Source organism: Choloepus didactylus, chromosome 6 (genome assembly GCF_015220235.1).
Source record: "Choloepus didactylus isolate mChoDid1 chromosome 6, mChoDid1.pri, whole genome shotgun sequence".
In the NCBI taxonomy this organism is placed as follows: domain Eukaryota; kingdom Metazoa; phylum Chordata; class Mammalia; order Pilosa; family Megalonychidae; genus Choloepus; species Choloepus didactylus.
In genome coordinates this window covers 594,559-609,581 of record NC_051312.1, presented here as the reverse complement: position 1 = coordinate 609,581, position 15,023 = coordinate 594,559, and the positions used below count along the sequence as shown (strand labels likewise).

Sequence of the window (15,023 nt, the reverse complement as noted above, 5' to 3'; positions counted from 1 at the left end):
ACATTTAAATAACTCTCTCCATAATGAAATACTTAGATACAAATCTAACAAAACATCTATAGATGTGTACGCTAAAAATTACAAAAGTCGATTAAAGAAATCAAAGTAAACCTAAATAAATGGTCATATTGTGTCCACAGACTCGAAAACAACATAGTAATGATGTCTATTCATTCCACAGATTTAAGATAATTATAATAAAAATTCCACCAGGAATTTCTTGTAGAATAAGTTACCATATAAATCTAACATTTATATGGAATGCCAAAGTAATAAGAATTGACAAAACAATTTTGAAAAAGAAAGATAAAGCTGGAGAAATCAGACCACCTGATTTTAATAGCCATTACAAAGCTACAGTAATCAAGACCATGTGGTCCTGGCAAAGGGACAGACACACAGAACAAAACTGGGTCTAGATACAGACCTATGCAAATATGGTCAACTTTTTCTTGATAAATGTGTAAAAGCAATTCAGTGCAGAAAGGATAGTCTTTTCAACAAATGGTGTTGGAACACCTTATGCAAAAATTAACTCAAAATGTGCAGTGTAAACCTATAAAACTTCTATCTAGAAGACATCTACATTACATGGGGTTAGGCAAAGAATTCTTAAACACAGTACCAAAGCATGATCCATAAAAGAAAAAAAATGGTAAGCTGGACTTCATTAAAATAAAATTTTGCTCCATGAAAGACACTATTAAGAGAATGAAAAGACAAGCTAAGGAGAGGGGAAAAATATCTGCAAATCACATATCCAACAAAGGACTTGTATTAAGACCAAATAAAGAACTGTCATAACTCAACAGTAGGAAAGCAAGCAATCCAATTTAAAAATGGTCAAAAGACCTGAACTCACACATCAACTAAACGGATATATAGAAGCCAAGTCAGCACATGAAAAGATGCTCATCATCATCAGACATTAGAGAAAGCACAATTAAAACCACAAGATGTTGCTACATTCCCTTTAGAAGTACCAAAGTAAAACACACTGACAAACCAAGTGCTGGGGAAGAAGCGGAGCCCCTGGGACTCTCCTGTCTGCTGACAGAACGGCCACACAAGTGACGTGAAGACATGCTCACACACAACGGTTACATGAATGTTTAAAGCCGCTCCATTCAGAAAGCCCAAAACCAGGAGGGAAAAAAAAACCGAAACCACCAAATGTCCTTCAACAAGTGAATGTCCATCTGTACCATGAAATATTGCTCAGCGACCACAACGGCAAATCTCAAAGGCCAGCGTGGATCGGTGGCTGGGGCTGCAGGGAGGACATACTCGGGAAGGGTTCAGGGTGATGTGCAGGGTCAGGATCCAGTTAAAGCCAGGTTGGGACAGAGTACCCAGGCCTGCGACCTTCCACGGAGCGACCCAGTGGCCAAACAAAGTGGGAGCACCAAGAACCCCTCTGGGGCCCATCTCCATCTCCATCTCAGGACACTCTCCAGAAGAGAAATGCGGCTGAGCAACGCCTGCCTCCTTCACGGGGTCCCCTCAGCCTGGCTTCCTGGTGTGCTGGATTCTAAGGGGAAGCTCCAGATGCCAGAAACGGTCTGCAGACGTGCAGGACACATGGGCCAGTGCCCGCAGTGCTGGCTCCGCTTCAGCAGTGAGCTCTACACAGTTAGAGAGAAGGTACCAGGAGCAGCCAGTCACAATGGGAAGTAAACAGGAGCACAGGCTACACTGGCCCTGGGGCTGGAGCCAGACCCTTAAGAGCTCTCACCCAGGGCAAGGGGCTGGGAATGGGACAGGCTAAAGGAAGAATGATACTGAAATAGACGAAGAGCCTGCATCCGAGGCAGAACAGAAGACTGTTGGGAAAAAGAAGAGCCAAATGGCAGACCGTACCTTCTGAGGAGTTCTGCAAGAACAGCCACAGAGCGGAGAAGACACGTCTGCTCTCCTGCAGCCAGGACCCAGGCAGAGCACCTTCACACCGCAACTCCCCTGGGGAGACACCCAGAACATCAAGAGACCAACTGCTGCTCCACCGCTCCCCTCTCGCCTGCTGGGTCTCTCCCACCCTCCCCACTGCAAAGGCAGCCTGCCCTCCCTTCGCAGTCTACAGCAGCAGCACCGGGCTGGCACCCAGGGTCTGATCCCACAAGGGGCCCTAACCCTAACCCCTGCAGGTCTCCCACCAGTTCTAGATGTCTGTGGTGCACAAGAGTATGGTCTCGTTCCTGATACAAGTTAAGCCTTTTTCCTGCATCTTGAAAGATGAATTCAACCTTTCGGTTTCTTCCCCCCTCCACCAAGAGGCATTTGCATTTTATTCCATTATTACTATGTCAGTGTAAATGGATGTTAAAATTAGACTTCTTAGTTTCAGCAGAGGTGCCAAGCAAAGTGGGAGGTGTCAAACAGACTGCGGGACTTACAAGCGGGGGCCCCTCAGCCCCCTGCAAGGAGAGAGAGGGCTGGGAGGGTGGGGAGGTTAGGGAGTCTGGTGAAGGGGATATCTTTGGATTGCTTATCCATGTGCTCCATGTTTGCCCTCCCCTCCCCACGGGAAGCCAGGTGCGGGGAGGGAAAGAGATCCATTTGGATTGGCTGTCAGGAGTCTCTGGGACTGGGGGACCAGGGACTGGTATCTGAGTCCACCTTGGCAATGCTCAAGATGAGAGGCTGTGGCTAGCTAAGAGGGAAGGGTAGTGCTAGGGGTGCCGCCCCTCATTCAGTCACATATTCATTCAACAAATGTGTACTGAGGGCCTGGCACGTGCCCAGGACGGTTGAGGTGCTGGGGATGCGACAATGCACAACACAGACTGCCCTAGGACCTTACACCCTGGCAATGATGGTGTCTCCCCCTTCGGCTTCTTTGACGCAGCTGCCCACAACTGCAACGGTCTTCCTCTTCCATGTGACCTGGCCAACGCTCGCTCCTGGGCCGTCCAGCAGCACTGACCATTATCAACCCTGACAGACAGCACCATCTTTTCCTCTACTAGAAATACAAGGATCATCTGAAAAACAGAGATGACCCTTTGCCCCCTGGTTAAACATTCATGCTGCCACTCAAACGGCTACTGACCACCTGCCCCCCCGGCCTGGGGGAGCAGAAAGGAGGGCCCAGCTCCGTCCCCCTTGGCAGGAAGGGCCTAGAGGAAGTCTCCGCAGGATGGATTTTGGAACAGCTAAAATCAAAGATCTATATTAATAAATTATGGGGAAGTCCTTCTCTAAAAAGATCTCAGGCCTTGTGCATGTGGAAGTGACCATCAGCACAGAAAAGAAACTAGCGGCTGGCCTCCCTGCCCCTCTCCAAGGAGGCGGATCTGTGTGATCTTTCTCCTTTTCCTGTCCTGGAATTCAAGGCAGACAAACACACAACCTGGGTTAGTGGCTAATCAGTAACTTCGCAGGAAGGCAAAGAGTGGCCGCAAATCCTGCCTCAGTCACTCAACAAGAGTGAGGGCGTGTGGACAGCCTGGCCACCGAGAGGGGTCCCCTCCCTAGAGCTGACCACTCTTATTATGCTGCGTGGGAGGGAAGACAGTCTGCCAAGCCCAGTTAGAGGGAAATACAACGGAATCGACAAGGAGCCTCCAGTGGCAAGACACTGCTGCAGACGGTAAAAGGGCAGAAGTTGCAGATTCACTTGGCCTGCCTGTCAAGCCCAGCAAAAGACACCTGCTGTCCAGCAAGAGCAAAAAGGCCTCACCTGGCGATCCTGCCCCCCAGATGTGTGAAGCTGGCACAGGCCTAACCCACAATGATGTAGAAAGGCGTCCTCGTGATGCCCCCACAGGCACTCGTGCCCCCTGAGAAGTGCTGCTGACAGGGGAGGCCTCTGGGTCCCTAGGAGCACGTGCACAGGCTCACAATTGAACACACTGCAACGGGGCACCCTTCGGTCAAGACTCTTGCCCTTTTCTATCTATGGGGGGAGATGCTCAGCAGACCACCCCCCAGAGGTGACAAGTCTTCCAGCCTTCTCCCAGACAGCAGTCAGATGACATGATGAGGGCACCATCACTTGATCCTCTCAGAGTCCGTGTTTCCAGGCACTGCCCACTGAGAGCTCCCTGATCCAACACTCTCCGGAGAGAATGCTAGGATTCGGCGGCAGATGCGGGCTTCTTGCCACTGCCGACCCCCAGAGCTCCTCCTGCCCCAGGCAGGGGGATAGAGCCAAGGGCCCCCCAGCTTGGGCAAATCCAGTCTTTGCAAACTCTGGATTCCAACTTCATACCCTATGATAGACAAGTAATAACAAAAGAAATTCAAAATTCTTGTATATTTTTCACTAAAACCGCCATTACTGCCCTCAAAGAAACAACCTTCTTTGAAAATGAAAGCTCTAAAACAAGTACTTGAGTCATGCAAAAGTTCCTTTAGTAATTTTGGAATATAAAGACATTTCCACAAATGTATGTTTTTTGGATTAATCTTTATCTACGTTAATTTTTTTGTAACACTCATTAGAATTCTCTGAATACACAAAATTTGAGTTTTTCTAATAATTTAGCACAGGAAAACAGTGAAGGGATTCTCAAAAGAAGGTAAGGTGCTCAATAAATTAAAAAGTATTGAAATCATAAAATGTACTTTCTCCAACCACAACAGAATGAAACTAGAAATCAATAATGGAAGAAATAACTGGAGAATTCAAAAGAATGGAAATTAAGCAATGCACTCAATGGGTCAAAGAAAAAAAAATCACACAGAAAAAAAAATCACAAGGGAAGTTAGGAAATATCTTCAGGCAAATAAAAATGAAAACACAACGTACCAAAACCTACATGGTGCGGCAAAGGCAGTGCTGAGAGGGAAATGCATAGCTCTAAATGCTCACATTAAAAAAGATCTCACTTAGTGACAGACAGAACTAGTGAAGGGGGAATGACAACCTAAAATGTTGAGATACGTTAATAACAGTTAGTTCAAAGGTATGGTAATGGATGGGGTGACAATTGTTTATTAATGGGATTACAAGTATCAGAGCTGTATTGAAGGCAAATTGGATTGAAAGGGGTTGTTTAAAGGCATGAATCCCACAGATCACCACTACAAATATAGATTGGTGCTTGCATGATACACTTCCAAGGGATGACACTGGTACAGAGAATTGACAACAGAGTAGTATATGAGAAAAATCTACCTACTGCATATTAGGGACTATAATTAATAGGTATACCTTACTAGTATCACACAAATACTAGACACAAACAATTAAGGGCTGAAAAGAGCTATGGGGTGTTTTGTATCATGACAATTGTTTAAAACGATGGAGAGTGATGAGGATTGTACAACTAAGTGATGATAATATGAAATATGGATGGATTATTGTGGACAGAACATATGCTATGTGAAATTTACAAGTCAAGCCCTCGATCTTGAGGCTTGCTCTTGTGAAACTTATGGTTGTAAAGGGGAGGCTAAGCCCACCTATAATTATTCCCAGGAGTCACCTCCAGAGAACCTCTTTTGTTGCTCAAATGTGTACTTTCTCTTTCTAAGCCCAGCTCTGCAAATAAATTCATCACCCGCCCCCTGCCATGGGAAAGGACTCCCCAGGTGAGTGAGTCTCCCTGGCAACGTGGGACATGGATTCCAGAAATGAGCCTGATCCTGGCATCAAGGGGTTGAGAATGCCTTTTTGACCAAAAGAAGGAAAAGAAAGACAACAAAATAAGGTTTCAGTGGCTAAGAGATTTCAAATAGAGTTGAGAAGCTGTCCTGGATGTTACTCCTATGCAAGCTTCAGCTATATATCCTAAATGGTCACAATATGATAAACCCAAGTCAACAGTAGACCCAAGAAACCCTACAGAATACCGGGGTCTCTGTCTAAGACTCTATAAAAGTTTCACTCACCAAGTTTATTCTTCAGAAACTTAAATCCTCCAGAGAGCTCTTATGCCAGCTAAGTTCCAAAACCCAGGGGCAATAACCTCTTCAAGAACATCAACCAGTTGCGTCTCCTTCTCCCATAATGGTGACACCCCTTTTCAACATGAACAAGTTAGGGTGGTCACTGTCTAGACATCCCTGAAGATCAGGAAAGTATTTAAACTAGAGGAAGGGGTAGCAACAGACAAGATGAAATCTAACAAAGGATTATGAATACTGAATCTCTATATAATTTTCTTTTCCTTAGTTGCTAGGGTATTAGAATAGCTAGAAGGAAAGGAGTGAAATGGTGGAACTGTAACCCATAACACTCTTCGAAATTTCCTATATAGCTACTTGTTAAATTGTAATTGGAAAGTTAACACCTTTTTGTATATATGTTGTATTTCACAATGAGGAAACACCTGAAACTATGGTACTGTAACCCATAACATTCTTGGAAATTTCCTATATAACTACTTGTTAAATTGTACTTTGAAAGTTATCACCTTTTTGCATATGTTTATATTTCACAACAAGGAAATAACTGAAACTGGAACTGCAACCCATAACATTCTTTGAAATTTGCTCTGTAACTACCTGTTAAATTGCACTAAAAAAGTTATCACTTCTATGCAAATATGTTATATTCCACAATAAAAAAAAAAGATCTTGAAATCAGAGACCTCAAAACTGGAGGATCTAGAAAAAGAAGAGCAAACTAAACCCAAAGCAAGCAAAAAGAAAGAAATAACAAAGATTAGAGATAAATAAAAGAGAATTTTTTATAAATGGAGAAAATCAACAAAACCAAAAGTTGTTTCTTTGAAAAGATCACTAAAACCAATAAACTTTTAGCTAGACTGATAAAGAAAAAGAGAGAAAGCATGCAAATAACTAAAATCAGAAATGAAGGGGAGAACATTACTACTGACCACACAGGAAAAAAAAAGGAATTTTAAAAGAAGATACTGCGAACAAATGTACGCCAACAACTTAGACAACCGAGATGAAACGGACAGATTCCTCGAAACACACAACCTACACCAACGCAAGAAGAAATGGAACACCTAAATAGACCAATAACAATAAAAAGATTGAATCAGTTGTCAGAAATCTCCCAAGAAGAAAAGCCCAGGACCAGATGGCTTAACTGGTGAATTTTACAAAACATTCTAAGAATTAACACCAATCCTACTGAAACTCTTCCAAAAAACCGAAGAGGTGCTAACATCACCTTCATACCAAAGCCAGAAAAGATGTCACAAGAAGAGAAAATTACAGACCAATGTCTCTCATGAATATAGATGCATAAATCTTCAACAAAATATGACAAACCTAATCCAATAGCAAATTAAAAGATTATACATCACGATCAGGTGAGATTCATCTCAGGTACGTAAGGATGGCTGAACACAAGAAAATCACCTAACATCATATACCACATTAAAAAGCAAAGGAAAAAAGTCACATGATCATCTCAACTGATGCAGAAAAAGGCCCAGTGACAAAATGCAGCACCCTTTCTTGATAAAAATAGAAAAACAGGAATAGAGAAAACTTCCTCAACATAACAGAGGATATACATGAAAAAACCTACTGCTAACATCATATTCAATGGTGAAAGACTGAAAGCTTTCTCTCTCAAGTCTGAAACAAGACAAGGATGCCCACTGTCACTACTGCTACTCAACACCGTACTGGAACCTCGAGCCAAACCAATTAGACAACAAAATGAAATACAAGGCATCCAAACTGGAAAGAAGCAAAATTTTCCTATTTGCAGAAGACAAGATCCTGAAAAATCCACAACAAAGCTCCTAGAGCTAATAAACAAATACAGCAAAGTGGCCTGGTACAAGATCAACACAAAAATCAGTAGTGTTTCTATAGCCCAGTAATGAACAATCTGAAGGGAATGTTCAAGAAAAAATTCCATTACAATGGCTATGAAAACAACTAATTATCTAGGAATAAATTTAACCGAGGATGTAAAGGACTTATACACAGAAAACTACAAAACATTGATAAAATCAAAGGAGACCTAAATAAATGGAAGGACATTCCATGTTCATGGACTGAAAGACTAAATACGGTTAAGATGTCAATTGTACCTAAAGTGATTTACAGATTCAACGCAAGCCCCCCACCCCCAATGAAAATTCCAACAGCCTTCCCTGCAGAAATGGAAAAGCCAATCATCCGATCTACATGGCAGGGTAAGGGGTCCCGAATAAACAAAATCATCTTGAAAAAGATTGAAGTTGGAGGACTCACACTACACAATCTTAAAACTTACTACAAAGCTACAGCAGTCAAAACAACATGGTACTGGCACAAGGATAGATTTATACAGACTAATGGAATTGACTTGAGAGTCCAAAACAGAGCCTCACATCTATGGCTAATTGACTGTTACTTATGGGAAAACAAAAGTCTCTTCAGCAAATGGTGCTGGGAAAAGTGGATATCCATATGCAAAATCACCTAAATACAAGAATGAGGACTAAAAAACTCCTAGAAGAAAAACTTAGAAGGCACCCTCACGACTTTTATTAGGCAATGGTTTCTAGACTTTACACCAAAAGCACAAGAAACACAAGAAAAAATAGATAAATGGGACTTCATCAAAATTAAAAACTTTTGTACATCAAGGGACATTAGGAAGAAAGTGAAAAGACAACCTACAGAACGGGAAAAAACATTCAGAAACAACACATATGATAAGGGTTTTATATACAGACTACTACAACTCACCAACAAAAAGACAAACAATACAATTTAAAAATGGGCCATGGATTTGAAGATATTTCTCCAAAGAACATATTCAAAAGACCAATAACTATATGAAAAGATGCTCAATACCATTATTCATTAGAGAGATGCAAATTAAAACTACAGTAAGTTACCACTTCACACCCATTAGGATGGCAATTATTAAAGAAACCTAAAACAAGTATTGGCAAAGATGCAGAGAAATAGGAACCCTTGTACATAGTGGTGGGAATGTAAAATGTTTGTAATTCCTCAGAAAAGTAAAAATAGAATTGCTATATGGTGGCAATTATATTCCCAGGTGTATATCCAAAAGAATTGAAAGCAGGGATTCAGACAGGTATCTGTATGCCAATGTTCATCGCAGCATTATTCCCAATAGCCAAAAGATGGAAGCAACCCAAGTGAATGGATAAACAAAATGTAGTAAATACATTCAATGGGATATTATTCACCTATAAAAAGAAGTGAAGGGCTGGTACATGCTACAGCCTGGGCTAATGTTGAAGACATCGTGTTGAGAGAAATAAGCTGGACACAAAAGGACAAATATTGTATGATTTCTCTTGTAAGAAATACTTAGAATAAGCAATTTATAGAGACAGAAAACAGGTTACTAGGGGTGGGGGGGAGTGGGGAGTTCTTGCTAAAGGAGTGAGTTTGGGTTTCGATTGATGAAAATCTGGAAATAGAGGTAAAGTTACACAGTATTGTCAATGTACTCAATGTCAAAGAATTGTCTACTCAAAATGGATAAAATGATTTTTATGTTATATATATTTTACCATAATTAAAGATAAATAATTTTTTAAATAGGCAAAAGACTTGAATAAACATTCTCCAAAGAAGATATATAGATGGCCCAAAGCACATGAAAAGATGCTCAACATCATTAGCCAGTAGGGAAGTGCAAAGCAAAACCACAAGATTACCATCTCACATCTACTAGAATGGCTACTATTAAAAAAAAACAAAAATTAACAAGTGTTGTAGAGGATGTGAAGAAACAGGAACACTTGTTCTTTGTTGGTGGGAATGTACAATGGTGCAGCTGCTGTGGAAAACAGTCTGGTGGTTCCTCAGAAAGTATAGACTGTCATGTGACCCAGCAATCCCACTACTAGGTATATACCCAAAAGAACGGAGAGCACACCAATGCTCACAGCAGCACTAATCACAATAGCCAAAGGACGGCAGCAACTCACAGGTCCATTAACAGACGAACAGATAAACAAAACATGTCTGTGTAACAGACATACGGTGGAATATTATTCAGCCATAAAAAGGAATAAAGTTCTGACACATGCGGTAAAATGGATGCACCATGAAAACATCATGTTGAATGGAATAAGCTAGGTACAAAAAGGAGATATATTGCATGATCTCACTGATATGAAGTAACTGGAATAAGCAAATTCATAAGAGTCAGAAACTAGAACACCAGTTACCAAGGACTAGGGTGGGGAGGGAATGGGGAGTTAATTTGCTTAAATTGTAGAGTTTCTTTTTGGGGTGATGGAAAAGGTTTGTGCTGAATGTAATTAGCACCACTGAATTACATGTTTGTAGTTAAAAGGGGAAGTTTTAGGTTGCGTCTATGTTACTAGAATAAAAATGTTTAAAAAACAAAAGCAAGACTGTATAATAAAACAGGGAATCCTAATATAAACTACGGACCACAGATAATAGTACAATTATAATAATATTCTTTCACCAGTTGAAACAAAAGTACCACACTAATGCAAGGGGTTAACAGTGGGGGTAGGTATATGGGAACTCTGAATTTTACACATAATTTTTTTGTAAATAAAAAAATATACATATTAAAAATAAAAAAGGAAGAAGGTAAGGCAGCAACGCTCTTAAGGAAAGAATAAGTAGTTCTCATCTGATAACATGCCTTAAAGAAATGTGACGCTCCTTCCCCTGCACAGGTAAGCAGAGGCCCAGGCATGAAGCCCAGCTCCTCTCTGCACCCCACCAGACCAGCCGCCTGTGCCCAGGAGCTCACAACTCTGTACCTTTTGCGGCAAAGCCAGAGTCGCCACCCAGGAGACCCACAAGGGGAGGTAACTTGTTGTATCCCCTCTCCTGGAAAGCCTTCCAGCACCATGAGCACTCGTTGCAGGTAAGCCCTGCTACAGCCAGGAGTCTGGACACTTGCGTCCCAACCAGACCAAACCTTTGTCATGGGCTGTCCCGCTCACACGTGGTCTGCGCAACCACCTGTGCGGCTCCAGCTCCTTCCGCAGCAGGACTGCCTAGCTCCTGCCAGTTCCGCATCCTTTTGGCCAGCAAGGTTTGTGTCTTCGACAGTTCAAGGCTGTGCCACAACTTAAGCTTCTCATTTAGTTCTTTGCAGAAGCTGCTAGTACACTAACTGGCACCTAATGGGGCCTCCAAAATACATGTTGAATGAAGGAATGAATGCGCGGCAAACAAGGAAAGCAAGTCTAGCCACCGCCCTCAGGGACCTCAGAAGTCACCAGGTGCATGGCGGGAGGACACCCTTCCCCACTGCAGAGTCTGAAGGGAACATGCTTGGTTGGGCCCCTCACTCTGGGCAGCCTACCTGAGCAGGACCCTGATGGAGATGGCTGACCCTGGCTGGGAGGCAGAGGAGCCCACATGGGCCAAGACCAGCTCTGGGACCACGAGAGCAGATCATCTTTCTAAAGCAGGGCTCAGCCAGTGATGTCCCGCTTGTCCGGGTCCAAGGCTGCCTGCTACCCAAACCTTCCTTCCCACCACTTCTACCATCTCTCACAAGCCAAACCAGGACACAGCCCCATGTGCACATCTCCCTCTGCAGTCTCGGGCTGTGTGGTGGCACCTTCTCGGGAATATCAGTTACTCCCCATCAGCCTCTTCTTGTTCGCTGACCAGGTCTGCACTATGACACATCTACAACTCAGTCTCTTAAGGACTGTGCCAGCTGTACTCCCAAGTCCATGTTCCTCTCTCCATGGGCTTTCTCAGGGCAGAAGCCACATCTAAGTCACCTCTGTCCTCCCAGGGTGAAATACAGGATTCAAATGCCATCAGTGGCTTTTCTTCAGCATACAAGAATAAGTCACTCAGGAGTAAACAAAAGTCAAAAGTCCATCCTCTGGTGAAGCACACAATCCAGTATATGATTTCTGTGAAACAAGCAAGACTTTGTCTTTAAGAACAAGGAAAAAGAAGCTCAGAAAGGCCAAAGGATTAGCCCAAGGTCAGAGAGCCACCAGGTGGAGGGGCCATAGCCTAGGTGGGGCAAAAGCCTCAAGACTTGGTTGGGACTGAGTTGTACCAGGGAAGAAGAGCTGGCCTGGCAAGGGCACCTGGAGAGAGAACAAACCTTTGCTCTACAAAGTTTGTTAAACTCCTGGCACACAGTAAGTAGGATATTCATGGTAGTTAATGTTACTACTATCTGCTGGAGGAAGGGGAGGCAAGCATAAAGAAAAAATTATGTATGCATAATTTCATACAGCCTTGCAAATACCGTGGAGAAATAAAAGGGGTGAGATGATGAAAGACGGGTGAATTTTAGAAAGAGAAATCAGAGAAAACCTTTTGGGGTAACTTTTGAGCCAAGTCCTTCCAAAATAAGGAGATAGAAGGAAGGTAAGCGCTGGAGAGCGAGCCAGGGAACAGTCGGAGAGAAGGTGGAATCCCTCCTCACCCCTAACAGAGGAAAAACAAGGTAGGTGGCTAGCCTTTCCGAAAACCATGGACACAGGGGAGAGGAGGTTTGGATCCAGCCAGTGGGCGAAGGGATGTCTGCGGAGAACCCGTGGCGCGCGCTCCTGCACTAAGGCAAGAGCAGGGACCAGGAAAGACCCGTGTCGGAGAGATGCCGAGTTGGTCACCAGGAGAGGGTGCTGGTGCCACCCAACACCATGCTAGGGGCACGGAGAATATGCCCGGGTCTCCGTGGCTTTAGGAGACCGGGCGGGGAGGGAGAGAGGACGGCGGGTCCCGCCCCTGTTGTCCCCGCGACCTGGGAAAAAGGCGTTGGCCACGCCCCTCGCGACCCCCGGCCCCGGCCCTCGACTCGCAGCTGGGGGAAGATGCTCTGTGGGAAAGGCTCCAGCCCGGCGGAGGCCAGGCTCCCAAGCCCAGAGCGCCCCCGGTGCCGGCCCGCGCACCGCCCCCGGCCCCTCACCAGAAGAAGGTGTTGGTGCCGTCATCGTAGACCTCCGACTCGGTGCTCCGGCGGCCCCCGCCCGGCTCGGAGCGGTCCCCCACTGCCCGCCCCGCAGGCCGAACGTCAGGCGGCTCCTCCAGCGAGGCCTTGCCCGCGGGCGCGGGGGACCCCGGCCGCAGCCCCCCGGCGCCCCTGCGCTCGCCCCTTCGCATGGCGCCGCGGCCCCGAGCCGCTCCGCTCGGCGCCTTGACCCCACGCACGCCGGGTCACCGGCGAGAGCACGCGCCGCACACGGCGCGGGGACCGCCGGGAAGGGGTCGTGGCGCCCGCTCGGCGGGGTCTTTGGAGAGCCGGGCAGGGGACGACCAGCAGAGGGTGGGCGGTGCATTGTGGGCCTTGTAGTTCGCGGGCGGCCTCGCCGGCGGCGCAGGGCATGCCGGGATTTGTGGTCGACGTCCCGCGCTAGCAGCAGTGCTTGTTGGGAAGGATGCCGCCTAGTTGCTAGGTAGCCGGAGCCGGCCTGTAGGACGACACCCTGATGTGCCCTGACCTTTATCCTTCGACCCCTTCATCCCTTCTGAGCCCTAGGTTTCTTGGAGCGACTTTTGCGTCCGACAGGAGTCCTGAGCCCAGACCGCCCTGGCCTGGGCCCGGCGCCGGGAGTCTCCCTGGGGGAGTCGTTGACCCTCTGTTAGGTTTTTCCGTCGAGTAGAGTAGAAAACCCGATCAGAAGGAGTTTTATTGTCCGGCCGTGGACAGGCGGGCTGAAGCCTACGAAAATGGCCGGAGGGCTTACAAAGGAAGGTTGGCTGGAAGTTCTTTGTCCAGGAACGGAGAGGCTGGCAGGTCTAGGTCTGACAGCTTCTCAGTGGCTCCTTTGGGGAGAGGAGGTAGCTGGCAGGTTTCCATTGGCTGGTTTGAAAGCGGGGGCTTGGGAGCGGGAAAATGTAAAATTTTAAACGTTCAGGATTCCTAAGGGTGGGGGCGGTGGCTTATTGCAGACCTGCAGGGTTACTAGGGTGGGGTGGGGGGCGGAGGCTCAGGGCCTAAACCTAACACCTCTGCGCAGCCTGGGACCCACCGGACTCGAGCCTATACGGTCCTCCCGCAGGCCGGCAGGGCCGTTCGTTCCCGAGGTGGCCAGAATGGAGCAGACGTGCTGATTTGATTGACTCAAATTAACATACACAGGGCCTCGCAAAAAAAATTTGCCCGGAGCCGCTTTAGAAAACAGCCCCGCACTTCCTCAAAGTGTTAAACAGTTGCCATATGACCCAGCAATTCCACTCCTTGGCCCATGCCAGAGAAAATGAAACTAGAAGTGTACACTAGTATTTCCAACAGCACTATTCTAACATCCAAAAGAGGGGAACAACCCACAGGTCCATCGACTGACAACGGGTAAACAAAACGCCACACACAGTGGGATATCGCTCAGCCATTGAGTGGAGCGCTGATCCAACCTTCAGCAAGGAAGAACCGTGAAAACACACCAGATCATAGAAGCCAGACACCGAGGACTCCATGTTACACAATTCTGTTTGCACGAAATGTCCAGGATAGGGAAATCTACAGAGACAGGACTGGAGGATAGGGGGTGATGGCTTAAAAGGCACAATGTTTCTTTTTGGGATGATGAAAATGTTTTAAAATTATGGTGATGGTTGCACATATGTATGAATATACAAAAACCACTGACCTGTACACTCGAAATAGGTGAACTGTATGGTATATGAATTATATAATAAAGCCGTTATTAAATGAGTACATACATATTTATTTACATATCCGGGCTCCCTGCACAGAGTAAGGCTCTGATTGTGACAGACTCTGAGCCTCGGCCCCCCAATAGGTGAGAACCAAGAGACCCCCTGATCCCAGAGGTGCTGTCCAGCCTCCCTGGGCCTGGCTGCTGCCCTCTGCCTGCCCTAGGCCCTGGCCCTGTCGGCTCGGGGTCGCCGGGGTGGGCAGGGCAAGGCAGCCAGCTTCTCAGTGAGTGCATCCACGAGTGGGTGGAGATGAGGCTGGAATGAGGAGGGAGGCTGGACTTTGGTCTTCGTCACAGAGGTCATAGGGAGCCATTGCGGGGTCTTAAGTAGGAGCAAGGCAGGCTAGGTTGGGGTCCCCCCGCTGCACTGTGCGGGAGCCCTGGAGCACAGTGCCCACGGCTGCGGCCCGCGCGGATTGAAACGGAGGCTCCGCTTTGCCAGGAGAAAGCGATGCTGGAGCAAGGAGCAGGAAGCGGCACCCAGAAAAGGCTAGCTCC

The 15,023-nt window shown here is 46.1% G+C and overlaps 1 protein-coding gene across 1 annotated transcript in view; it reads right to left on the bottom strand.

The window, feature by feature from the left end:
* The window catches only part of PTDSS2 (phosphatidylserine synthase 2), a 59,434-nt gene extending 46,296 nt beyond the window's left edge, over positions 1 to 13,138 (bottom strand). Inside the window, exon 1 of the mRNA XM_037838883.1 lies at positions 12,776 to 13,138. Coding sequence (XP_037694811.1) covers positions 12,776 to 12,969 — 194 coding nt within the window. The 5' untranslated portion in view covers positions 12,970 to 13,138. The remainder of the gene's footprint in view (positions 1 to 12,775) is intronic.
* Positions 13,139 to 15,023: the final 1,885 nt, after the last annotated feature.